The sequence below is a fragment of the Apteryx rowi genome, unplaced genomic scaffold (genome assembly GCF_003343035.1).
Source record: "Apteryx rowi isolate R43461 unplaced genomic scaffold, aptRow1 scaffold_1, whole genome shotgun sequence".
In the NCBI taxonomy this organism is placed as follows: Eukaryota; Metazoa; Chordata; class Aves; order Apterygiformes; family Apterygidae; genus Apteryx; species Apteryx rowi.
The window spans coordinates 5,063,330-5,091,191 of NW_020447196.1; the positions used below are offsets into that span (position 1 = coordinate 5,063,330).

Here is a 27,862-nt window from a genome sequence, read left to right on the forward strand (position 1 = left end):
AGACTCCGTCTGTAACTAAAACACGATTCCTTCTTTGTATTTTGCGTGAAGCCTGTGCTGCACAGCTTCACAAAAGAGCAGGAAACAGACAAACATTTCTCTAGTATTAATTCTTATTTTTCCATGGGGTTTTCTTTAACACTTTTATTAACAGTTTTAGTGTACTCTTCTACATTAAATTTTCATATCAGTCATAGAGTTTTTGTAAAGAATGTAGAAACACACTTTCTTCCCCTTGATTTCCAAGCTGTTCATCGCCCATACAGGCACAAAACTCCTAAGAATTCGAGGTTTTCATAGGTTTTTGAAAGAGAAAAAGGAAAGGCAAGAAAAGCAGAAAATAAAAGTCAACATATGCATTTCTGAAATTAAGAAACCTTGGCAAACTCCATCTGTCACCAATACTTTGATCAAGAGAAGTCAACTTCTTATATATCCTGGCAGACAGCTCTGAGCAAGCAATCTCTGTTCTGACAAAAATAAATAAATAAATTATATCACCTACCACTGCTACAAGTCCAGGTTGCACAATCTTTTTTTAGTTCAAATCTAAATCAGTCTATGTTCATCAGAACTTGCCTTCCCTGAGAGCTAAAGCCCACTATACTGCTAAAAAGTGTGTAGCATCTCGGGAAAGCTATAGCTCTCTCCTAACTTTTAAAAAATCCACTCCACTAATATGTCTCATTCCTCCTCAAAACACACATCCTTTGTTGAGGAAGGCTTAGGAAAGGAATACTTTCCTTAGTTGAGGTCATGCATAGAAAAAGCCTGATTCTGATGTCTTTCTAATGAATTTGGGGTTCTGTTCTTCCAGCCCACAATGAATTATGACTCAGCTCCCATTGCTCTGTAATGCCAGGCTCCATCCCCCAAATAAGGGGCTCTTGAGCACCTCTTGAGAGGGTATTTCTGAGCTGCCACTCAGACATTCAATCATCTCTTAATTCTTTTTTCAGACAGATAATCACCTCAGTTATTTCAGTCATCTACCAGAGAAGCTGGAAAAGCAACTTCAGATATTACTCTATTTTCCCCTCTGTCAAAGGAAAAATTATGCTGCCTGTGACACACTTTTCCCCTGGTTTTCTAAGTCAGTGAACCCTGATAAAAGTCAGGCAACTCCTTTATTTTTTTATTTCTGCTTCCATTAGGTGGATACAGAAGTGAGTTTTTTAATCCTGTTTTATGAAATGTTAACTTTTCTGTAGATCAGGGGAAAAAAACCTTTTTTTAAATTGAAGTTTTAGCATAAATAGCTCAGTCTTCAAATCACAGAAAAGAGCAGGAGAGGATCTCAAAAGGTCATCCTACTGTCCCAAGCAAGGAACAATTTTAACTGAGTCAATTTTGACAGATTCAGGTTAAACCTGTTCTTGAAGTTCTTTACGATGGAGGCTCTGCTTGCCTTCGTAGCAATCCATTTCAGTGTTTCACTGACATTACAAAGTATTTCCACAATGTCTAACACGCAATTTAAGTTCACTACTTCTTGCTCCATCTTACACAGACATGAAGGACAGAAGATTGCCACCTCTTCTGGCAGCTTCTTGCATAGCTGAAGAATTCTGATTTTCCTCCTTAAGTCTTCTCTTCTGTAAAGTCAGTAATGTCTTGTCTTTTTTTCTTCCCTCCCCCCGCAATCTGTCCTCTATTTTCTGGATGTCTGATTACTCTTGCTGCTCTTCTCTGGTCTCTCTCCAGTTCGCTCACTACTTCTAAGTGCAATAGCAATAATGGGTTGGTGCAGCATTGTTTTTAATATCACACTAACTCAAGTGAAGAGAGCTGAATTCTTATTTCATGGTTCTTGCAGGTTATATCCTGTTAACACATGACGACTGCCTCTTTGCACAATAGCAACAATATTGATTTATGATATGTAACAGCGCAACACCAACTCCTATTCAACAGATGATCATCAGAAGCCCCAGACACTTCTCTGCAGAAGTACTGCCCATTCATACATTCGCCATGCTCCATTAGCGAGAGTGGTGAGAACACAAATCTGTTTAAGTATAGTACTTGGCAGTTTTCCCCTCTGAATTCTATCCCAATTGGAAAACTCATTTGTGTAATTTAAGATTACTTTTTAACTCAGCACGTCTTCCGGCATACTTGTACCATGTAGTTTCACATCATCTGTAAATTTAACAGGTGTATTCTCTATGCAGACCTCTGCCAAGCCTTATTCAATACAAATTTCCATTTTGACAGTGAGCCACCAATAACTGCTTCCTGGGCACAATTATCCAATTAGTTTGACACATATTTGTGTCAGCTAAACGATGCTCCCTAGCTGACTTATAAAACTATCATGTGAGTCACTGCCAAATCCTTAAATTTTGCTTGCTCTTAAGCAAAAGTAGAATGAAATACTTGTCCCGTTAAGCAAAAATTCTCGTAACTTTTGCATGTTGACTTTTTTAAAGTTAGGTGTAAGATGCAGCCTTAATTAAGAAAAGATTAAGAGCACTGCAGTGATGAGTGATTTTTTTACCCAAGATATGCTTAAAAACAAAACCAAGAAATCCAGCTGTTCTACCTGTATTCTCTTTAAATTTAATATCATATACAGAGCTACCTAGCAAAAAGAGTACTGCAGGTGCACAAGGGCTAGGTTTATAAAGGTAAGCGGAGACAGAAACAAGTTTCTCCACTTGTGCTCTAAGCTCGCAGGACACGTAGCCGGGCTAAAACAATACCTTGCTTTTGCTAATATAGTCCAGCTTCGCTCACTGCTAGAGAAGCGAAGCACTCCCTTCAGGAGACCCCCGCCTGGGTGCAGAGAGGGGCATCAACTAGCACCTGGAATTGTTTGACCAGATTATAAAAGCAGTACAGATAGTTGCCAACATTTTGCAAGACAGAGTTTTAAAGTCCGCAAAAAATGCTGTAAGAAAGGTGGTACTTTATGTTTTTTTCCTTTTTTTTTTTAATAAAATATTCCCCTTTCACGTGTTATCAAGGTCGTTAGTTACATGAACACACACAGATTTTTAAATAGAAAAAAGATATTTTTTTCTACGGCCTTAGATAAGCATAGTAATATATTAGCTTGATTCTATATTAGTCATAACTACCTTCTGTAGACTGGTGTTTTTGAAGACAACAGGTACACAACATGGAAAAACACGTCAATCATTTTTTGCTACAATTACATGCTACAAATTCGACTTAACATTACATTCTACTTAACTACTTCACCTGTAAGTTGCACACTTATGGAAAGCAGAAAGTGCTTGAAAGGCAAGCATGCATAACATTCATAACTTATAGAGTTACTAGAAATCTAAATCAAAAATAAGAAAACTCAAAAATAAGTTTTCTAATCAGGATGGCACTTAGTAGGGAAAACTTTGCAAAGACTGCTGTAAAATAAACACATTAGAATATGAAGAACTATTTAAAATGCCAGGAATTCATATGTGAATATCACTTAACACTGCCCATTACATAATCATGTAATTAAGAACTTACTACAGGGAAAATGCACAGCCAGACACAGTTACGGCTGTGTGTGCTATCGTAACTTGGAGATCTCTGAACTCTGTTGCGCACTTGCTGCAAGGATATGGAAACCATAGCAAAGTCTTGACAATTTTTTAAAGCACAAATATCTCATGTTAGCATGATATTTTTCTTTCACACGTAACATTTACATATTACAGCTTACAAAGTAGACAGAACTGTTTTGAAGAGTGATAAAATGCTGTTTTACATGAATTTGCATCATTACTCAACTAATACGTAGTTTCAAACAACCACTGATCATAATTCGGCACTTCCATGCGTGTTTAGGTTTCCCCTTGAATGGATAATACTAAGAAAGCTATAGTTTAATTTAGAAAATAATGTCATAATATTGTTAGAAATATGAGTTAATATAAGACAGATGCTGTGGGGGTTTTTTTGTTTGGTTGGTTTTTTAACTTTTATTTAAATCCTTCTCCCCCTTTTTTTAAAGACTAAGCATATGTTTCCTAAAAGAAGAGAGATGTTTTTGGATTACTAGTTAATAGTTAAAACTGCATAGAATAGTAATTTTTAAATCAATGCAAATAGTAAAATTTAATTATTCAATGGAAAGAAAGTTCACCTTTCCAATTTTAAGACATCTTTGAATTTAGTGCAAGTCCCCATACAGAAATACCTGCCAAATATTCAGATCAACATACTTGGAAGTTGCTCACTGCAAATAACCTAATACTTTCAAGGAGAAAACATAACAAAATAGAAAAGAGTTTTCCTTCTTTTATCGCGGAAAGCTTTGCCCACAAAAATAAAAGCAAGGCAGTGAGAATTTTTGGAGTAGCAGTGATTTTAAAGAGAAGTTCAGTTACGAAGGAATGAGACAAATTCACATGCAAACCAGCATCCCCTAAGGTAACTTACCTCAATGTCTTGTAGGCTGAATTCTTTTTGATCTTTAAAGTTCGCAGCTCCTGCACTCAGTTCCATCAGCATTTTTGCTATTTCTGGTTTTATTGCTGCTGTGAGTCGACTCGCTGCTTCCATGACATGTTCCTGCACGTCTTTCAGTTGCATAGCTGCCTTAGAGTAGTGCGAGTTCCTAAATACACTGCTGAAAAGGTCTGTAAGGAAAGTGCTCGTACGGCAAAACACGTTGAGTGCATCCAGATATTTGGAGATTCCCTGCTGGATGTCTGCAATCGGAGTAGTATGGGATCCAGGGTGGCTGCAGCTGCCCGCAGCAGCTGAGGAGACCAAAGGGGATGGTGGGGTTGTAGATGCCAGCGGTGCGCTCAGGGTCCTGCCTAGCTCAGGCATTTGATACTGCTGGTGTTGCTGCACTTTTTGCTTGGACCCGCCAAGCAAAAAGCGCCGCTTATAGTCCATTTTGCTTTCTTGTGCACTACAGCAATACATAAGTGAGTGCTTGTCCAAAGATTCCTTGAATTAACAATCACTTGTCAAATTCCTTCTGCAAATATATAGTTATGTACAGTAACAGTGGAGGACTGTGTACATAGGTTTCACAAAAGGCATTTCAAAAAGGCAAGCGTCTGTATAATCTGTATCAGCAGTGAGAAAGGCAGCAGCTTTGCTGACTTGGTATTTTCAGTGTTCAGTGCAGCCCTGCTGCAGTTACAAACTGTACTCAAAAAGCATGCTGAAGTATCTTAATAATGCTCTGTCTCGTTTGGTATTCCACTCTGCACACAGAAAAGCAATGCTGGAGCAGAGAAGTTATCGCCTATAATTTCTTCATGAGCATATTGACACTTCCTGTTAAGTCTACAAAAGTTATTTTTGTCAATGCAAATAATATTTTTAGAAGCAATACCTTAATACAATTTTCCAATTAGTAATATCAGGAAAAGCGGAGCAAACCACCGATCAACAGCGATTATAAAAGCAGTGCAGAGGCTCCTTCCTTGAAAAAGCAAATCCTTATGTCAGCAGATCAAATATCTTTAAATGTCTTGACAGATCCAGTCTGCCAAATCAGTTTACTTGTAGTGTCTCTTCTTAATACTGGAGGAAAAAAAAAAAATCTGGACTCTGTTGACAGAAGACTTTGCAAATATAAGCTATTAAAAATTAGAGTGTTTGTTATTGCAAGCCTTCTTCTCCTTTCCTTGTTTGTTGAGGTAGTTGTTTCCGTTGTAACATTAAAAAGTGGTGCTTCCAGATTGCATTTGCCCTCAATTGTAGACTCGGAACAAAAATGCGCAAATGTATTTGTAAGGCCTCTAGGTCATTTCCTGTGAAGGAAAAAGGAAAAAAAAAAGTTAAAAGGTTATGGAACAATGAGAAGCTTTAAGATTTTAACTCCTGCAGCGTCCTGATATATTTCTCTAGACATACATTGTGAGCAGTGCATAAGATCAAAGAAGGGAGAGTTGTACTGATAATTTAAAAGGCAGTTACATGTTAGTATAATCACGTTACTAAACGTAACAGTGGCGAATATTTTCTTATTAGTTCTCCCATCCTAGACTGCCAAATTTGAGACTAGCAGTTAATCCCCAGCACAACTCTTGTAGAGTTAACAACAGTGGAAGGTTATTAATGCAGAGTTCAGGAAGAGTTAATCATATTTTCTAACCTTATCCTTTTTCAATAATTTAAGAATTAAGTAAATGAAACTTTTTTTTCCACACACCATAATTTATTGCAGAAATTTGAGACTCCTGATGGTTCTTTTTAATAATTTACTGGATGAACAGACACAGCTTTTTTTTTCCCCCCAGTACCACTGCATACAAAGTACTCTGTTAATATCCTAACCGAGATTAGCTGAAAAATACAATGCACACATCTGGTTTCAGAACGATGGAGTGTACCTATTAAATACAACATATGTGGCAGAATCACCTAACAGAGTGGCCAGAAGAGCTGTCTCACCCAACACAAACGTATGGGGCAATTGCACCTTCTAGCACTGCCCCAACTGCTCCCAGCAACGCCCGGTGCAGCTGGGGGGCCAAGGGCACCTTCTCGCGAGCGTCTCGAGGAAGGTTAGTAGAGCCTGAGCAGTGACACAGGTCACTCTGCAGCAGGAGACGTCCACAGCCAGGCTGGAGGAGTCTGAGCTGCTGGAAGAGGGCATAAAGGTGTTCGGGCCCTTGCTCTTAGCCAGACACAGCTCCTAACCGGACAGGGCTGGGCATCGCGTGATCACACGCACAGGTGGGAGTCATATCCATGAACTGGTCACTGTTACACGAGGAGTACATTTATACCTGTGTGTGTGCACGCATATATATATGCGCACACACACAGACATATGCATGTACATACATAAACATATGTATGTATGTTTATAAATATATATGCATGTGTACAGAAAGAGAGATGAGAGAAAGATTTCTGTAAATGCTATGAATTTACAGCCTGTTACTTAATCCCATTTCAGTGTCTTCCTTTTCTCTGTGCCAGGGTCAAAACTGCATTGACCTAGTTACTTCTTATCTTGCCGGTTAGGTTAGATTGGGAAGCTCCATTCCAGTTTCCTAAACAATTAACTTTCTACATTCTTCCTCACTTTGAGAGAGAAATTTCCTATTTCTTGGAGGGAATAAAAACAACAGCAAAAGAAACCTCGGATTTCTAATGTCTGGATGTTATTAGAGGGAAAGTATAAAGTACAGAACTGTAACTTGTTCCATCAGTTTATCTGGTCTTAGTTATTAGTCACACCTTAGGCTACTCTCTCCCTCTCGTACAAATATATAACTTGATTTGATCAAATAAAGACGTTCTTTTCCTTACTGCAGCAATTGTGACTTATAAAGGTAGTATCAAACAGTAACTCGTAATAGATTTTTTTCTCCTGAGCACTTAAAAGTAAAAAGAATAATCCAGATATATTAAGAAGGAGCACTTTAATTCAGCAACAAAATATTCCCTTAACTATATGAAATCTGTATCAGGAGCATCAAAAAGGTTGAGGAATTAAGATTTTATCTTTAGTCAAAATTTGTTTTCCACCTATCTGAAGAAATAAAATATTAATTCATTCACATAATGTGTTTTGACAGATGTCTGATACAAAGACACCCCCCCCCCCCAAAAAAAATCTTTTAAAGCAGGCAAAACATAGCAGGATGAAACACCATAGAGAGAGCCAGATAGTCTCACACCCGCTAAGACAACAGACACACAAGATTTTCAGGAAGTCACTGCTGCAGATGGTTTTGCATCCAAGATCTAAAGCACATATTCTTTTATATTCCCCCTTTTTAAAACATGATAGACAGATAAAACACCACATATATTCCCATACACATTCCAACATCCTTTAATAAAGTACTTAAGCTGATTATTTTCTTTCCTAAGAGCTAGCATTACACTTTCCTCAATATCCACATTAATCTGTCAAAATGCAGTAAACTTAAGGAGGGAATTTTCTAGGAGATCTTTATATCATATGCATAGTTAAAAATATTTTTCTCCTTGCTTTACAAGCTACAGTGATTTACAGTGTAAAGCATGAATAAATTGTTTTTCTTGATTGCATATAAATGTAGATGGAGCAAAAGACTTGGTTAATTTATATGCATTGTATAAGTAAACTGGTGACTTTTGCCTAAATAGACATGAATTTCACTTTGGAGAGGAACTTAAGAAATGATCATGAAACCTCTAAACATTAATTAGCACAAGAAGTAGAAAAAGCTAAGAAGGGGATTTTGAGCTAGACAGCATTGAACTAGTCAAGCATACGAGAGAGGTGCTATGATTTCATTCTTCTGATTACACAGAGAGCCTTTCAGTATCAAATTAAGAGACACTGAAACTGGCCATTTCAGAGAGTCTGATATTTAGGCAATACCTGAAACTGCTAAAACCTGAAAGAACGTAAATGCAATGAATAGAAAAAATGCCATTTTCATATTTCTTACAGCTATAAAAACATGATAAATCATTATGTTTTACTTCTAGACAATTTCATAGTCAAACCTGTAGATGCTTATTCAATTCTTTGAACAGTGCATAGATAGACTTCAAAATTCATTTGTAATAAAATCAACAACTTAAAGAGGGCAGCTTGTGTCTTTAGCATCTAAAGAGACTTACTTATTTAGAGAGAAAACACTCCGTGTGAGGAAAGCTACAAACCTTGACATTTCTCAAGACTAGACATGTAATATGCATGAACTGTACATTCTATAAGGAGACTGGCAACGTGCTATGTACAAAAGAAACATTCTTCCTTTTGTACGGTTTTCTGAAAAAGTGATGAGAATATTATTCTCACTCTTCTCCCCCTCCCACCACTGCCCTTGGTGCAGGGACTAAAACTGTAGGCTCCCTATTATAACAATTTGGACTTAATGCCAAGCCAGCTCTTGCCATATTATAAAAAAATTCAAAGGATTTCATTATGGTGATACAAGAACAGCATGTTATCAGTCCAAAATATAAATGTGAAGTTTGCACAACGTTTTGTAGACAATAGAGATTTCACAGAAATCAAGTGTAGAAAGTCTCATTAAAAAGTTAGCATGCCACAAATCAAAAAATTATATTCCTTCTTGTATGTAATCAAGACCAAAATAATGTTGCTTATATTATATTAAACATTATAAATAGTGCATAATATATAGTCTAAAAATAAGCTTCAGAATGAATACTATCCTATTGACAGGTATAGCATGCTACCGAGAAATCATATCACACTGCATTGTTTATGCTCTTAAGAGTTAATGCCATAGTTAAGGGGTTAATAGTTACTACTATTTGCACTTCCACATAAAATCAAGCAGACTTCTACATGAGTCACTCTGTGTACAAATTGCCACATTTACATAGAAAAAACAAAGTGCATGTAAATGAGCGCTTATGCAAATCAAATTCACTATTCTTTTTTTAAAGTGTAACACCCAAAATTCTTTGCTTAGCTACTTCCCAGGAGTCAAAACCATTCTCCTCAACTTCACTGACTGCGAGAGACTCACATTTATACAGAAGACTTTCAGGCACAAATGCGCAACAGAAATCCACTGGTGCTGAACTCCAACAGCAACAAGGGGTCTAAGCCCCCTCTGCCTTGCCTGCAACTGCTCTGCTGGGAGGAGAGGCAACTTTTTCCCTGATCCTGAATCGATACAGGAAACTGGGCAGATGAAGGAAGGAATAAAAGGTACAAGTCTATCGCTACTTAGTTTAGTTACACAGTTACCCATACTGTCAACTTCCTTTCTGCCAGTTTCATTTACCACCTAAATAAGAGTTTTGTAGCCCACACTGGGTAAACATTTTTGGACAATAAAATGATTTTTTTTCATGCCTTAAAATGGCTCTGATCTCAACTTTAAAAGCTGCTTGCCAAGGGGTTCTTTCTGAAGTCAATTCTCCTTTTGGTGAAGGGACGATATATACCATCACGAACATACATAATAATAAGATGATCCAAAACGCTGGTAAACTTAGCTAAATTTTTGGAAGTAATATTTCTAAATATTGTATGTTGTTTTTAGTTTTTATGAGATACACACTGCAAATCTCAGGGCAAGCTTATTACAGCTAGCACCATCCATCTAAAACAATTAAATACAAAAGCAACCAAGCTCATTTAATGCCCCAAAAAAGACAACTCCAAAAGAAACAAAACCCAGACTGGCCAGATTACTTACTGTGGAAAAGCCTGAACAAACAAAGCCTACTGCAAGGCCAGAAGGTCAGCAAGCTGCCGAAGTCGAGGGCCTCCTGGTGAGAGCACACCAATCCCTGCTCAAATTCAGTTACACAAATCTCTCACAAACCCAGAAGTCACTCCACTACAGATGGAGTTATTCTGCCTTCAAATCCTGCTGTCACTAATGCATTTACCAGATCCTATACCTGGCCACCCAAAGTCCAAATGTGGATGCCTTAAAAAAAAGAATTTCAAATGACCGTACTTACCTGAATTGCAAGTGAGGAGCAAAAATAGTAAGGAAAGCCCATACACTATCTCCTAAAGACCAGTCTTCCACTGTCCACCCCGCTCGCGGACTCAGAACCAGAAGCATTGCCATCAGGCCCAAACAATCCGGGTTTGGAGGTCGGCACCTCGCGCCGCAGCCAGAAACGTTCGGGCAAACCCAACGCAGCGGGTCTCTCGGCAAGCAGGGGCACCAGGCTGACACCGGACGCAGAGCCTGCGGCGGACACGCTCGGCCACCGCGAGCATCATCCCACCGGCGAGAAGACCATAGCAAGGACTGTAGAGGCAACACTACAGGATTTTGGAGAAGGGAGTACCAAGGGGCACAGCTATAAAATGCTCCAAACCAGTAGTCTACGCTAAAGCACAGACACACTAATTCAACAGGAGAAACAGAAAGTTAGTCACAGGTAGGCTCCTTGCAGACTGGACCGCTCCAGCGCGCTCAACACACTAATGAACCCTACCACATCGTCGCCCGGATCTAAACGCCGGAGGCTGCGTGCGGTGTAGGAGGTTACTTTTTGCTTCTCCTTTTAGACAGGCTACTAACCGTAAGTAAGAATACAAGTGAACTATGACAAATGGTGAAAACGATTTCCTCTGAATAAACTTTTCAGGGTGAGAGAAAATAAACTGATTAAGAAAAACAGCTTAGAGGTAGTACCAGCTATGCATACTGCACAAATCTAGTAAGAATGTTAACAAATATTTTTTGATTTTAAGCTAGGCATCAATATAAGTTTACAGATATTAAATGGGAGGGGTTTTTTTTATTTTCCTCTATCCCAAAAGCATGTATTACATTCACAGCTAAAGAGTATATTTAGCATCTACAAACCAGACCCTTTCCAAAATATTAGAAATTGAAATCCATGTACCAGAAATGAAATTGAAGAAACATTAGAATTTCAGTAGCAAATGTCACTCCTTGAGAAGTTCAATTCTATCTTGAACTAGAACTTCTCCAACACTCTCAATCAATATACCACATTTATTAATATTAAAATTGCTGTAAGAATGAAAATTTGACACTATAAAGAATTTCTCAATAATTGTGTAACATGTTCAGTCCATCCATAAAAAGAAATAGCATAGAATTAAACTACGTAACAGGGATAGTCATGTAATTAAAAAATATAAGAGTTAAAGAAAAAGGTGTATATATATTGCTGAAACAAGTTCTAAATTATAGGTTTTGGAAGAAAGCTTTCATAAGCACAGTCACAACCAATCCGCAGTGTAAAAAATGTACTATTAGCTTGTGGAAGCCGATAGCCATAATAAGAAATTACCATAACAAGAGGGTATTTCTCATATACCAGTTATTTATATGTGAAATTTGACATAAAAATATGTTCCATATTACATACCTATTTTAATCTTGCCTTCCTGGTAAGAATTTTACATTTCTGCTAAGACCAATTACAATTACAGTGTCTTTCCCTTTGTTCCTTAGGCACATACTCGGAATTTCAAACAGCTGATTTCTCTTGGCTGAAGAAGCATGTTTTTTAACAAATCAAGCAGTAACAGCTTGTACACTTTATTAGTAAGAGATAAATTAGTCAGGTGTAGATATATTTTTTGATCAGAGCTAACACATTCTAGTGATTCTTACAAAATATTAAAGTCCTTCAGATTCCAGCAGTAGGTAGGACAGACTAACCTGTAAGATATTACTACATGCCATGTCCGTTTACACTGAGGTTCAACAGAAATACCAAATTTCTCTTTGCACTACCTTCTGATGCTGGGTTTACCTGAGGCTGATCTGCAAAGCCAGCACCCACTTTGCCACTAACGGCAAAAGCTCACAATCCTCTTAGATGAGCCTGAGCCTCCCCCTCTCCTCCTGCCCAGAGAGCGATCCTGATCTCTACCTCGAGCCTTGGGGGAGAAGAGGGGCAGAAGGGGGATTTTCAGTTGAACCAGCGAGCTGCTTTGATACTATCACTGATCTCTACAAACTAACAAAATAAAGGGGCATGGCTTTATATCAGCTTAAACCAACGAGGGAAATACACCTCAAGAATAATCTTTCTACAATGCTGAGGGAACACCGTAGAGTAAGTGTTTAGGGAGCATGACAAAGAATATAGTCAGCTTTATCACAACTTACCAACACATAACTAATAATATAGTTCAGAATTCTAGAAGAAACTCACACAAAGGTATTTTTACATTGTCTTGGACATAAAACTTTTCAAGACAGTAAAAGGGCAGAAATTATGTTTTGAAAAAACTTTTCCATTGACAAGAATGGCTCTCTCAAAGTAATGCTGCCTGGCAGAAAATATGCATCAATCTCTTTAACATCAGCTAACTTGTTATTTGCACCTGTAATTTCTTACCAAGAAATAATTAATACTTAAAGCATGAAACTGCTTTTATAGGGGTTGACAAGCATCATTATCTTCACAGTTGGGGCAAATGAGGCTTAGAATTTTTCAGGGAGTTACCCAGAGCAGTTGTCAGGATACAGGTGCATGACCAAAAAAAACCAAACAAACAAAAACCAAAACCACACACACATGCACAAAAAATAACCCACTGGTGACAATAGCAAGAGGAAGCATTTCCTGGCGCCAGGCCAATACAGCAGGTAATACACATCACCAGATCTTGATTGCTTGGTCAGGGGCCCATACTGGCTCCAAAGCGAGAAAGGAAAACCGCTCTCACGCCAAGGCTGACACCCTTCCTAACAGGGTGGGCTGCCACCACCACTGCAAGACCCAGGCACCTACTGTATGTTCTTCCATCATCCAAGTTAGAAAGCCTCATAATTGAGGAGGGTAGGGAGAGAACAGGGGAAAGGGAAGGAGAGACAAAAATAGTCTATTATATCAATACCATTTTAGTTCTTGTTAGCTCATGAATTGCTTATTGGGATTCCTTTCTGGCTGCTTGCCTAGAACATTTGGAGGAGAAACACAAAGAAAGAAAGAAGTAGGCAAGCCAGTCCTCGGTGAACTCATAAAGCTCATGCTGGAAACATCTTCCTTCCAGAGTCTACCCTCCCGAATACCAGCTCACCAGACCCTCCGGCCCATTCTTCTCGCCTGTTCCAGGACTGGATGCATCGCTAGCAACAGGATTAAAACTGATTCAGTGTCTTCCCTTCCACCAATGGGGAACCTTAACACCCAGGACATGCTTCATATGGATTAATCAGCTACCCTGCTTTAACTATAATCATTGAACTGAGCACCCTATTTAAAAGTATAGAAATCTAAACAGACCACCTTATTGTTAATGCAGAAATTGATCTTTTCATTTACTGGTGAAGCAATTACAATGAAGCAAGGATATTTAGAAAATATAAACAGGAGGCTCCAGCAAGCTGCCTCTATTAGCTCTTCAAAGATAAATTTCACTGATGAAATATTTACATAATATTTATAGACAGCCTCTAAACAAATTCTGTTATCTATTTGTCTAGAGTCTTTTCCCTTCAAAATGACCCTCCTTAAAACAAGACTATTAATTTCTTTGTGCTGATTTGTCTTTTGCATTTATACTGAAAAATCCCTAGCAGCAAAACTATGCTAGATGCCCTACAAGACAAGCAAAGACAAAAAATAACCCTGCCCCAAAAACCAAATCACCAATCACCCCATCATGAAAACTCATCAAAAACGTGACAGAGAGAACTGGAAAAGGCTGAAGCTTTGGGGGCTAGAAAGCTACATAAGAACCGAGGGACTTGGCCACTCGGCACACCTCGCTTTCAGTTGTTTAACCCTCCAAAAAAGAATCTACAGCCCTGACTTATGTAACTACACTGCCTATAAAATATACATGGAAGGCAGGTATCTCTAAAGGAAATACAGACTATACTGAGTCAGATTTTTCAGCACTGAGCCTACACTGCATCAGGCTGCTTCTTACATCTTGAAGCAAAGATGTAACACAAAATAGACCCAACTCAAATCTTAGCAATAAGATATGACAGCAAAAGGAAAAGCTGGCAAAAGGAACGTGTTAAACCAAACCTTCTTGCAGACTTGGGTGACTCCCTGAATGCCAAAAATAGATGCCTGTGTCAGATCAGGATCACTGTTTCAATCCTCCCTTGGCAATAGGTGCTTACGTTATCTGTTTTGAAAACAGGACCAGTTCTCTTTTAAAAGTCAACTATGGGTGCAGAAGAGAAGGGAAAGGAGGTAACACCCATTCTTTTCATGAGATAGCCTAACAAAGCATTTGCACAAAGTGCAGCAAATTCATGTTCAACGTGCTGCTCAGCCAGAGAAAAACCAAGAGGGTGCACTGAACGCCAGCCCCAAGCCTGCTCTCTCGCTCTCTCCTCAGAGCGGTACCAGGTGCTGAGACGAACAAGAGACTCATGGGACCAGAGAGAGCAGATGAGCGCAAACAGGCACCCTCTCCCCAAAGCAAACACAAATCCCCACAGCTCTGCCTCCCAGAATTACGGGCTAAAAAATGCTTTGATTCTGGCTGCTACCTGCAGGACTGCTTACAAAGAAACCCCTGCTCTAGCTTACAGCTAGCCACCTGCAACCCAGGACCTGAAAAAATAGGCTTTTCCTCCAGAGTGAGGAAGCGAAGGCCATGGTTACAAGGAAGGGATGGAGAGCAAACAAGTCTAGAATAGCCTGAGAACAAGTTAATTCCTATTCCCATAAAAGTCTTTTTCAGCCACAGATTTCCCTTGCTGCTGAAGGAAGGCAGGAAGCTGAACGATAGACTGAACTAGAGAAAATATCTCATATTCAATTAAGGCATATGTAGAACAGGAATACAACTTGGGTCAAGCTTGTGGATCATGGTCCAGTTATGGCCATTTCAGATAACAACTTTTTTTTCAAAGGACTTCCTATGTAAATCCCCCCAGCACATCACACATGGCACTTCAAGGCTTTCTAAACTACAGCAGAAGCCACTTAAGTTAGATTAGTCTTCTCCACTCTGTCATTCCTGATTACAGTTTCACTTCAAATACAGCAACAATGAGTCTAGGATGGTATCTCCTTGCTAAAACTAAAATATAACAGAGAAAAGCATTAATGAAACCAAATATAACCGTTTGTCAGTTCTCTAATGATAAGTATAGAAATCAAGATTTCCCATGTTTCTGCAGAAGATCAGCCTTCATATTGGGGGAAAAAATAATACAAACTACCAACTTATAGTAAGCATCTTAAATCTAGAAGCAGTTTATTCTTTAGGCTCAGTTCAGCATTAGACTTAAACATATGAATAGCTTCGGTAAAGTTAGTGGTACCTCTCACATACTCGATTACCTTATTAAATATGAATTGCGCTTTTCCATTATAAAGAAATGCCAGATGTATTTTTCACTATATCTACCAGGCAGAGAAGCTTTTAATACACAAGCACTGTAAATTTTCTGCAAAAAACTTTCTACTGTAATTTTTTCTTAGCAAAAAAGATTTAAGGAGATGTAGGAAATCTCCTTAAAAAACTTAGTTACTCCTGAATCAGCATAGATCAAGAAATTGAGCAGTGTAGAACTTTATTCCCACTGGTTTAAAACAATTTGTCTATGGTCACAAAAAAATACATTGTAAAAAGCTTCTCCATCTATAAAAACAGGAATGACTCCCACCCTTTGACAAAATACTTGGAGAGATAATTGAAAGATATTCTACAAACACTACTTCTAATAACGCTTCTCCAAAAGTTAGGTTCTTCTGAGAAAGTTTTCCTAGCCCCAAACAAATCATTCCTTAAACAAGACTAGAAAAAACAACTGGACTAAGAGCCCATGTCAAATACTACAATATTTAAGCATGATGTACTACATTTATATTTAGTTTTTTTTATTTTTATTTATTTATTTTTTTTAAGAATGACAAAACTTTACAAGACTGAGGGCTTAAAATAAGAGATTTATTATGGATAAGTGTATTGACTCACACATGGGGAAAACCATCCTAACTTCACATATAAAATGATGGGCTTTGGGCTGATCCTAACCATTTAGGAAGACAATCTCAGGGTTACAAGAGATTGTTTTTGCTAAAATTGTCAGCCTGATGCTGAATGGTAGTCAAAAGAGTAAACTTTATGTTACAAATTATTAGGAAAGGAATTAGAAGGGGTGTTAGGAAATCCAGGAAACAATATTACACCACTGCACAAATGCATGGTTTACCCACACTTTAAATTTAGTGCGCAGTCCTGGTCTCCTTATCTCAAAAAACTGATGCATTAGAAGTGGAAAAGGCACAAAGAAGGGCAAAGTTGAATCAAAGGTATGGAACAGCTCCTGTATGAGGAACAAACGAGTAAGCTAAGAGACTTCATCCTGGAGAAGACCGATGACTTTGAGGTGGAGGTGAGGAATACAAGAAGGAACATGAGGTGGAAGGGTCCACAAATCCCCAAGTGGCACAGATCACGTGGGTCAGGATCAGCTCTGCACCACCTCCTCCACCAAGGTCCGTTTGGCTTACTAAAAGACAAACCACTGGCTCAGTGAATCCTACACACAGCAAATAGTTCAAGACAGTTTAAGTGGGTGCAGCCCACAGATTACCCTGTTCTTGCCTTTCCCTAGGTATCCCTTTATGGCCACCACGGGATACAGAAGGCTGAGACAGATCGATTCTTGCTCTGAATCAGCATGGCATTTCTTACCTTTTATTCACTACAATTGAGTGATTAGCAAAAGCAGTATATCACAACCTGCAACTGCCCCGAAACAGAAGCATTTTCTCATTGATAAGTCAGTTTATCAACCTTTAGACAAGGTTTCCAATCATTTTTCTGATCTTGCAGATATAGATATTACATTTCATAAATGCCACAAGTGAAATTTCACAGTACTCATGCTTATTAGCATATACATATTTGAATTTTTCTACTGAAATAAATATCCCTAAACCAAACTTCTAAACGTTTTTAGCTGAGCTGTGATGCTACGCAACTTTAAAAAGAAAATCCAACTCTAGAATTGTTTCATTACACATTTTAATTCCTGTTTTTAGTAGCGATAGACAAAAGTATTATTTCAATGCAGTGAAAATTACAGATCATCTATACATTTAAACCTCTTCTATGAATAACAAATTTCTGAGTACTAGAAACATGAGACAGATTATGTACAGAAAATCGTGTATAGTAAAGCCTTTATGAGATTTCTCTTCACTTTTTTTCGCCTGTTTGCAACAAAAAGGATGACAAAACCTCTCTCAAAACATTTACAGTAACTCAACACCAACAATCTTTCCTCTCCCAAATTACTGTTTCTTCTGTATTCTCAGTGCTTGCCACAGAATACATCCACAACATTCTCTTTGTACTAGACTAAATCAAACAAAACAAACTCCTACAAATCTATTTTCTTAGTTGCATTGAATATATTAATCTTAATACCCATTTATACAAATGAAATGGTTATTATTAGCAAGTACTTCCACATGCAGACTATTCGCTTTTTCATATTTAACAAATATTACCTTACTATTTGCTTATGACTGATATTTAAGACTAAACCAACATCTACTAATATTTATTCCCCTCAGTACAGGTTAGAAGCTTTATCCTGTTTTAATGTTTGCTTTTTTCCCTCCTCTAACTCATTCACTGGAAGTCTCCTACTTCAAAAGTTTTTCCCATGATTAAATATTCTTGAGTTATATGAATTGGATTGCTAAAAATAGGAAACAGGAGTACATCATATCAGGAAAACTGACATCAGCACATACATTTACTGTCTCATGACAGTTGCAAACATGAGCTTTTTCTCATCTAGCAAATGCAGAGAGGGATTCACGTCTCCCTACCACAACTCCTGTGTTCTGAGAGCAGACTTTCCAAACTGTTTATAGGCTTACTGTATTTGAGTAGCAGTGGATTCATCAGTGAACAGCTGGAGTTTTGCCCAGGAAAACAAGCTAGATTCTATACTGGAGAGAGAGGGACATGATGATTAGGCCTTTCATATCCCTCTCATCTTGAAAATTACAGAATTATCAGAAAACTGTAATCATGAAAATTTTAAACTAAGGAGAATGTATTTTTACAGCAAATGAACATAATTATGTTTACCATATTTGGGCCTGAAGTTGGCTGGCAATTCAGTCTGTATATAGACAGCAATATCTGATTCACTGTCACAGGATATGAATAAACCAGAGCAATCCAGTGTGAATAACAGCGTCTCTCCTAAAACAAAACCAAACATTATTGTGTGCATAATACCCCCAAAGCATCATATAATACTACCGCAAATAGCAATTTCATAAATAGTAGCAATTGAATAATTTTAACAAAAATTCTAAAATCATTCTTGCACTAGCTCTTTTAACGGGAGACTTTTTAAAACTGTCAAAATGCTTCATTTCTGACAAATCTACATTTTTAATACATTGTGTAGAACTAATTTCTGCAGCTGATGAAGGAACAGTGGTGACAAGTAATTTGAGATTACAGAGATTAAAAAACTAGAAATGGTAACATGCATACTTCATAACCTTTCCTCCTTTTTTTAAATCAAAAAGGCTGCTTATGCGTCTTAAGCATAGCATTCCCCTCCTCATTAAGACCAGAATTTATAAGTCCTAATTAAATATAGATGAGATTTTTAAAATAGTACTAACTCAACCTGCATAGCTGGAGTCAAAACATGACTTGTTATAAGATCAAATGTAGCACCCTCCAGATTATAGGGCTCTATTAAAAATCAAAACAGAAAAATACAGCCAAATCTTGCAAACTATAACCTTTCCCCCCAAAAAGCACCCAAAGCTTAGAGCTTATCTAGTTGTTCTGCCTGCTCTACAGCAGATAACTAAAATATGCTTCCTCAAGTTGCTCAATCTTCTGCAAATGCCGTTAACAACAGTTACATGTAAAAGTTAAGCACTGGAGACAAAAGGATTCTTCTCGTACCCTTCTTAAGCAAGTCTTTGTGTTCTAGCAAGTATCACTCCATATTTACCACAATTGCAAGAGCTTAAATCTTTGAGACTTCAGTATCTAGTGCCTTCTATTAATTGCTTCAGTAATCCTGCTTTCTATTTTAGTCCACAGAATAATTTGTTGACTTTTATCCACACAACATAAATGCCAACACTGGCTACAGGTCAACTTAAAATCAAAAGCTACAGACTTAGGCTTAGGCATGTTAGAACCGTCCTAGGCTTCCTCTCATCCTCTCCTTACACTGACATAGCTCTGAGATATTTCTGGTTTTAAAGGCAGTTAGATACTTGTTTTTGCATTTTGTGTGTTCCTCCTAAGCATACTAGCTTATTTCTCTATATTTAAAAAAGCTGAAGATATTAATATTTTAAACAGATTCTTGTTTTCCTGTTCTTTAAAAATGTTAATACTCATTAATAATGAAGTTTACTAATTTCTTTTAATAAATGTAAAATTACACTTTGGGAAAATAAATCTCATTTTGTGTAATTTGTATACAGCCTGCTAAGGAATATAAATAACAGAACAGCTATTTGCTAACAAAAGCATATATGGAATTCTGCTGGCATGTCTTAAGTAGCATGCATAAATTTTCTAGCTTCCAGCTTTAAGCTGCATTAAATATATGTCATGGAAAGACATACAGCAGTCAAACTGATTGACAGATAAACACTGATGTGATTTGACTGATACAATGTGATTTTTTCTTTAAAAAATGCATTGTTCTAAGGTTAAGAACTACTTCCCAAAGAACTCTTCAACTATTTCCCCCTAAAATTATTAAAGAATTATCAATCCTAATTTACAGTTTACAATGCACAGTCAGAGCACCTTACCATGTCCTGAAAGTAGAAGTATTGACAGCTTACAGCCAAGGCCTCAGTCACATGTATGATTTGTCACTGGGTTATTACGTGTCAAAATTCCTGCATCGAGTTGTGCAAGAAATTTTTCTCCCAGCAGAAGACACAATAGGATATTTATGTTGCTATAGTACATCTTGAAAAAGAAATAGATGCAATGTTCTAACCCATAAAACAAATAAACATGATGTGGTCTATTGAGTAGAAACCACAGAAATACACACAAGTGAACCTGAACATCTAGGCTTAAAATTCTATGATTTGTTAGATCTTTCTGAAAACTCACACATCTTCCCCTTGAAGCACCTAGTACCAGTGGTCCAAGACATCACGCACACGGGTCAGTGGAAGATCCACACTGCACACCAAATTACCTAAGTATATCCATTGGGATATTGCAACATTCATTGATACAGCTGAATTTTTTTTTCACAAAAACAGACTGGAAAGATATATTAAAATTTTTAACTTATAACTACTGATGTCAATTATATTTAAGAATAACAGTGGTTTTGTCAACGTGAAGGATTATGTTTATATTGGAAAACGTTTAGGTGACGTAGCCACACCGACGCTCCTCCCCAGTAGCTTGTGTTGGCAAAGGGCTCTCCGCTGCCCAAATTGCAACACAGCAAAGCTCTGCCAGCCATAAGACACTGTAAAGATGCCAAATGCATTTAAGCAGTGTTTTAATACCAGCTGACGTGTCCATTACAGATTTGGCCAAAACCCTTTCAAACATATTTCCTAAGTATTAGATTTAGAAAAAGCAACCTTTTCGCCACAAGGATTATGGCCCATGCTGGGGCGGCCTCTGTCCAGAGCCGCTTACGCGACTAATCCGACACCAACAAATAATGGGAAGAACAAGGACAGCAAGTGTCAAGACGATGCTCTGAAAATTTTACTGCACATATTATTACCACCCTCCAGCACCTCCAGTTTAGCCGCCATTGGACTTTCTCCCTCCTCCCCATCCCCCAGCCAGGCTCCAAACCTTGGAGTAACCTTGTTTATCCCTCCCCTCCCCCCCCACCGGGAGACCAGAGGCAGCTCCATGCCTGAAACATAACCTCTAATCTTATTTTCTATTTCTAGCCTACAATTCACAACCCTTATCCCAATTTTTTAAATTAAATATTCACCGTGTTGCAGACTCTGCTTCCTATAGCTAGGATAACGCACAGGCTACTTCAGAATTTATAACCATATGCTTCTCATTGAGGAGAATTTTACTTCAGGAGCATTAGAAATGTATAGTATTTATATGCATTCTAGGTTGAAAAGTCCTCTCTGAAAACAAGGTTTTCAATGCTACTGCCAGCACTCCACTGCAACGGAACAGCTTTATTTGTTAGTAGGTTTAGATAAAGGCCTTAAATACAACAGAATTGCATTTCAGGGCAGTTTGCAAAGCAAAGCATTAATTTAATGATACTTACAAAGTATTTGTAGACATTAAGCTAAAGTCTTACAAATTACAGGGCTTTATTACAGAGAAAGTCTTCTTGTCCAACACCTTCTATTTATCAGAAGGTCTTTGCTTACACTTATTTTGTTGCAAAAAAACCCCACACAACTATGTATTTTGTTTTCCATCTGATTTTGTAACATGGAATTTCTTACACAAAAGAAGTTAAAATAAAAATGGCCTACAGGATCAGACGTCCATCTAGGCCACTATGCCATCTATGACAGAGGTCAAAATTTATAATTTCAATTAACTAACACTATCCATAATCCTCTTACACATTTTTAATCAATTATATCTAATTTAAACAGGTGCTAGGGCCAAGTTTTCCCCCCATACACAAATTCCCCTCCCAAAAGCACCCTCATACAGAACAGCTTCCTGTCTCCAAAGTGCTGGAAAACAAGAAGTTTCCAGGATGTTTCCTACCCCTGCAGGTTGCAGCCTGATGCAGCAATGCCCTCTGAGAGCCACAGGAGAGTTGCAAATCCATGTGTGTATTTTGATCAGCCACATGTCAACCCTCTTCTGTTCACTCCAAAATACGCTACCTTCAGGCCTAGGAAATACAGCTCCACAGAAAGCAGAGCGAATGTCTTACCGCTGTTCAGCTCACTGTGCTTTTTCTGTAGAGGAGATTTGTTCACCACGCATTAGTGAATACCTTCACTTACACACAGTGAAAGTGGGGAAAAAGAAAAAAAATAAATAAATTCCAGTGTACCCATTTCCTGAAGTATTTATAATGCTACCGTGCTAGTAGCTAGCCTCTCAAAACAAGACCAACTACATTGGTATTACGTTCTGTTGGTTAATCAGAAAATTAACCAGCCTACAATGCCAATAGCAAAGAAACTGCCCTTACTAGTTCACAGAACTATTTTCTACAGTTTTAGGCATAACTATAGCATGGGACAACTTAACCACACAAGCAGTATTAGGAACAGAGGAATAATCCTTGGACTAAGACATGAAGTGTTGTAACATGTTTTTTTAAAGGTTATATATACCATCAACATATTTTGCAATAAATATGGTGTATTTTGTATTAGCTTGAGCAGGCAGTTCTAATGGTATTTATACCACTGGTTTGTTCTACTTTCTCTCTCCCACTGCTTCGTGTTCCATCCTATTCTCAGCAGGGCGTCATTTGAATTTATTGGTAGTTCCCCAGAAACTGAACAGTGCAAGTGGGAGGACAGCCTCTAGCAATTAAGAATAAAAGCGGATATAAGCGAACATAATTTAGACTACAGAAAAACAAGCGTGAGGAGTTTTTAAGGGACAGCTGGATTTTGAAATGGACTAGAAAACAAAAAATACAGAAATAGCGAAGTGCAGAGTCATCTTGTCAGCATACATATCAGATAAATTTATACCATGAAGCAAAAGTTGGCATGATAATGGCAGCAGTGTAATCAGAAGTAGTCCAACATGAAATTCATTCCTAGGTGGCTACTGATGGAGCAACAATATTTTCTTTCTGTACTTAAAATAAAATGACATTGTCAACATAAATGCTTGAAAATTACAAGACTGCCTTTCCCCCACCATAAAGGATGTTATAAAAACATATTTTGAATAGTAACTTCATTGAGTCTTTAATGTTCAAAGTTTGAAAGCTTTTCTCCTCTAGCCTTCATTTTGGAGTAGAGAAGTATCACAAAACCTCACTGAGATCCTCATGTCAATGCATAATAACTGCAAAAACTTATCATAGGGCTGAAAAATATTTGCCAATACATTTTCAAAAAGGATACTGTTAATCAAGCACAAAACATATATCCCATCACCACTGCCCAACAATCCCCAAGTAACTACTTCAAAATACTAGTTTCACTAAACATTTTATTAAACATAACTTAAAAACTAATCAACATGGCTTGTCAGATGCAGCTATCATTTAAAAAAATGGTTTTCCCCAGTCTCTGCTTTTAGTATGAAAAATTACAGAAACAACTCTAAAAACCTGATTGAGAGCAGTATATAAAAAGGTCTTTACTTATTCAAGTCTGGTTCTACTCCCATCTTTAATAAACTTATGTGAACATATGTTATGTGGTTTTAATCATATAAGGATATTTGTTTTTCATTTGTCATAGTCATAAAGAATGAAAGTCCAATATATACCAAAGTTACCAAAGTAATCTGTAACTCTGCTGATCATTTAATTTTTAAGTTCTTTTGAAAATCTATTAAGTTTAAAGCAGTTCAAACACGCTGTGAAACTCCACATATCCACACTGGGAATCTCTCTCACAGTCCTTTGTTCTAGAAGTTATGATTTGAAGATATGAGCCAGACTTTGCTGGCAAGCAAGCAGGAAAAAAAATTGGTTGTGAAGACTAAAAACTGGTGATTTTGAGCCATGAGATAAGGCAGGCTTTCAAAAAGGTATATTTATGTAGCTACAAAACAGCTAAATACAGTTTAAGAGCTTGCTGCTATGACCTAAAGATTTCCTGGCTCATCAGAAGGAGAAGGAAAAAGAAATGGAATATGCTCACCTTTGCACAGGAGAGATCTACTACAATACATAGTATGCTTTAAAAAAAAAAAAAAAAAAAATCTTGTGGGACAGTCACTAGGAAGCCATCTACCAGGGTGGTTTGTTTGGGTACTATGATAATGAAAAGATAACTAAGGAGGGCATTCAGAAAAATGGACATAATGAGTATCATCACTGATGCAGGTTCTGATAAAACATACTTCTACTCAGTCAAAACAGCTCTTACAAATACTGATGTACAATAATTTATATGAAACTTTCAAATGACTCAATGAGTCTCTGCAAAACATTTTATCTCACTGAAAATGTAATTCTTCTAAAACATTTCTGCAGGATTTCTGAAAAAAAAAAACACTACTTTCAACTTACAGCCCACCAGCATCATCAGGTGACGTCCCCACAGTGCTACAGCAATACTGTAACTACTGCTGTCAGTACTGGAGCATAAAAAAAAATAAACACTGTCTACCATAAATGGTGAGTTTTTTGAGGTATTTAGCAATACAGTTTTCAGTTTTAAATATCAGGTTATCTGTAATTATGTTAACATGACCTAGTGAACATTTTACTTTGAAGATAAAACTTGCACCACAATAGGTAACATATGCCTTCTGACTCCGTGCTGAACTACCACAAACCCCAAGCCTGGCACTTTCAAAACACACCAGCCCGGCGCACATGCAGCCTCCTCGCCAGAGGAGCTTGCTGCTGGCTACGTAGCCTACCCTCCTGCTCGAGGCCGGGGACGCTGCTGGGATCAACACCTGGCCAGGACCAGGGCCAGGGATTTTACATTTGAACCAGGACCTTGCCTAAGACGTTCCCATATATTCCCTACCTCCAAGTTTTTCAAGGCCGGGGAACCACAGGCAGCAGCTACTTACTCTTTGCTGAGCCGATCCGGCGGTGCCCGTCACCAATCTGTGCCCAAGGTCACACGCGGCGGCAGGTCTCCCGTCTTCGCCCTACGCCGGGGTGCCTTCGGGAAGCATGGAGCAGAGGTGTCTTCCGTCTTGCTCTCGGAGGTGTCTACTGCGATGCTTTTAGTTTTGCTCCAAGAAGCTCTAAAGAATATCACTCTGAGACACCGCGTATCTCTTTACCAAGCGGTCTATTTATGTTTCTGCAAAATGTAGAAAAGCAGCTAGAAAACAGAGCCAATAGGCTAAGAAAAGACTAATTAAGCCAGTTACAAAACCTATTTCTGCCTATTTTAAAGACAAAGTGTTCCGTCACTGTGCAGCAATCAAGACAGGGTCACACATAGTTCATTAAAGTATTTCCCTTCCAAACTTCTTTTTTTCCTCCTCAAATCTAATTTGGTATCTACAAAACGGGTGAACCCTTGAGTATTTACATGGTGCTTCTTCTGTGAGAAACAGGAAGGTATTTCCAACCACATCCCAAGCAACTCTATCTGCTTACAGTGACTAAATCTAGCCTTTCACATAGCCTGGTTCCCCCCTACGCCCCATAAATACATTTTTGCTTTCACACATTCAAATACCTCAGCTACTCTCATAAAAGAGGGAGATGTGCTTTGGGCAGAAGCAAGAAAGGCAGGTGCAGCCTGCTACCCTGGTCACTTCTGCTCAAGTTTTTCTATTGCTAAAAGGACCTCTCCTTCCTGCCAAACCTGCAACAGAGTTAAAAAATAATGACCTTTTTCCACACATGTCCCAGGAGAAGGCAGGTGAAATTATTACTGAGGCAATGAGTTCACCTTACATCTGCTTTAAGATAAACAGCACAGCAATAGTCCCCCATAGGATAATTAGTTGTTTGGAAAGATCCCTGTTGCTAGACACCAGAAACTAAGCCTCAGATTTTCACTATTTTTCATAACCATGTCCTCCATTTACAGACAATATATTTTCTTTCATATTTTTCCCCATTAGGCAAATTCTGGTTCCCCACCTATATTTCTAAGAGAAAACTGAACTTGTGTGTATTTTATGCTCTGAAGTTACTGATGGCAGTAGAAAGTGCAAATTGCTGCTGTGCAATCAAACACAAAACTAACACTCCTGCAGGAAGGACTTCTGCGTATTTCTCATTTCCAAAGCATTATATGGAAAAACTGCAAAACCAGACAGCATGGAATGAAATATTCCGATATGAAAAACCATTTCACAGTGAAATATTTAGAATACTGGTTAGAAACTGTATCACTACTACTGATATTACTGCCTTCTAACACTTCCTCTAAGGATCTTGCTTTATTCCTAGAGTTGTTGTATTAGGCATTTACAATTCCTGTATTCTGTGTAAGCCTACAGCACACACGTAAAATCTCCCAGGGAACACCATGATGAACAAACGCAGGCATGAGACACGTATTTGTTCCATCTTCTTTCCTCCCAAAACTTCAGTTTTTCTGTATCCATTATATCAAGTCTGTAGTTATCTGACACTTTTGAACACTAAAAATGTAGCTTTTTTGCTTACAAGCCAACAACATTCATGCTATTTTTAATATTTTTCTTCCTACTTTTAGATTCACTCCAACAAGCTTTAAAAAACAGTATTAGAGAGGTATCTTTTCAGCATGCTAAGGTATTTATATATTTGTTTTTATTCACAAGCAACACAATATAAGTATTTTATACATATACCTATGCATATTTTATACATGTATTGCCCTGTATTAAGGGAGTTTAATTTCAATGAGTCACTACTTCAGATATTTTTCCAAAATTTCCATTTTAGACACAAGGAAAATAATTACGTTTCTTCAAAGTGTCCAGTAACATTATACAGGTGGAGCAGACCATATCACTTTTTAAACTATTTTATTAGGAACAATCTGGCCTTAAGTCAGAATTGTGACTAACCACAATCAAAATACTCTTTGATACATCAAGATTTTCATCTTCAGCTACCACTAATGCATTTATGCGTGGTAGCAGAGTTCAGGCAGCGCTTCTGTTGCACGGACACTAACACACCAAACCAAGCTTAGAATGAGAGGAACCGAGAGGAAATCCTTTGCAATTTCAAGCCGGTAGATTTTTCTTCCCTCTTTCCAGTTTACATTCCAATCCTCATTGTGTAATCATAGAAACAGGGGTATTTTAATGAGGAATAAAGTGTAAAACAGGAAAAAAAACAACAGTAAAAGGAGGAACAAAACAAATCATAGGGAGATTAGAAAAAAAGAGCGACTGGACACAGGAGCATAAGGAAATGAGATTATTGTGGGCTTGGCAATTAAACTGATGGTTTTCTTTACAGTACATCAATATGATATTAAAAATTAAGATTAAACTATATTTTAGGTCTCTCATAAATGCCATTAGTAAGACATTCTGCTGCTTTTTGAAATGTTATATGCATATCACCAAATCTTTTTAAGTAGTATAGCTACTTGTAAAATGCTTTTATATTTCCCCTTGTAGCTAATGTGTTGTTCTCCGTCTGGAACAGAAAATTCTTCCACAGACTGCTTTTCATATCTTTCAGATGATTCTGTTGGCATTTCTTTGCCTCTGAAGTTGAAACATGCAGATTCTATTTATGTAGACATTTCTTTGTCCACATTTTGGACAAGATAGTGCATTTTTATTGGTCAGAAGTGGTACTTATTAAATGCTAATAAAATTTGATTCAATATCATATTAAGCAATCTATACTAATAACTTCCTAGGACATAACTATTTGAGAAAAAAAGCTAGTGAAAAACTCTTGAGAAATCTAGATCT

General features: G+C 37.7%; 1 protein-coding gene across 3 annotated transcripts in view; it reads right to left on the reverse strand.

Annotated features, from left to right (window-relative positions):
- The window catches only part of KIAA0355 (KIAA0355 ortholog), a 49,394-nt gene extending 24,213 nt beyond the window's left edge, over positions 1–25,181 (reverse strand). The window contains exons 1-4 of one of the 3 annotated variants that reach the window (XM_026059125.1): positions 25,046–25,181; positions 18,443–18,559; positions 18,229–18,300; positions 4,396–5,729 (exon numbers count right to left, since the gene is read on the reverse strand). In XM_026059125.1, the coding sequence (XP_025914910.1) occupies positions 4,396–4,890 (495 nt within the window). In that variant the 5' untranslated portion in view covers positions 4,891–5,729; positions 18,229–18,300; positions 18,443–18,559; positions 25,046–25,181. Of the gene's footprint in view, positions 1–4,395; positions 5,730–18,228; positions 18,351–18,442; positions 18,560–25,045 lie in introns of those variants that run through there. The other 2 variants (XM_026059134.1, XM_026059144.1) reach the window with 2 other exon arrangements.
- Between the last annotated feature and the right edge of the window lie 2,681 nt (positions 25,182–27,862).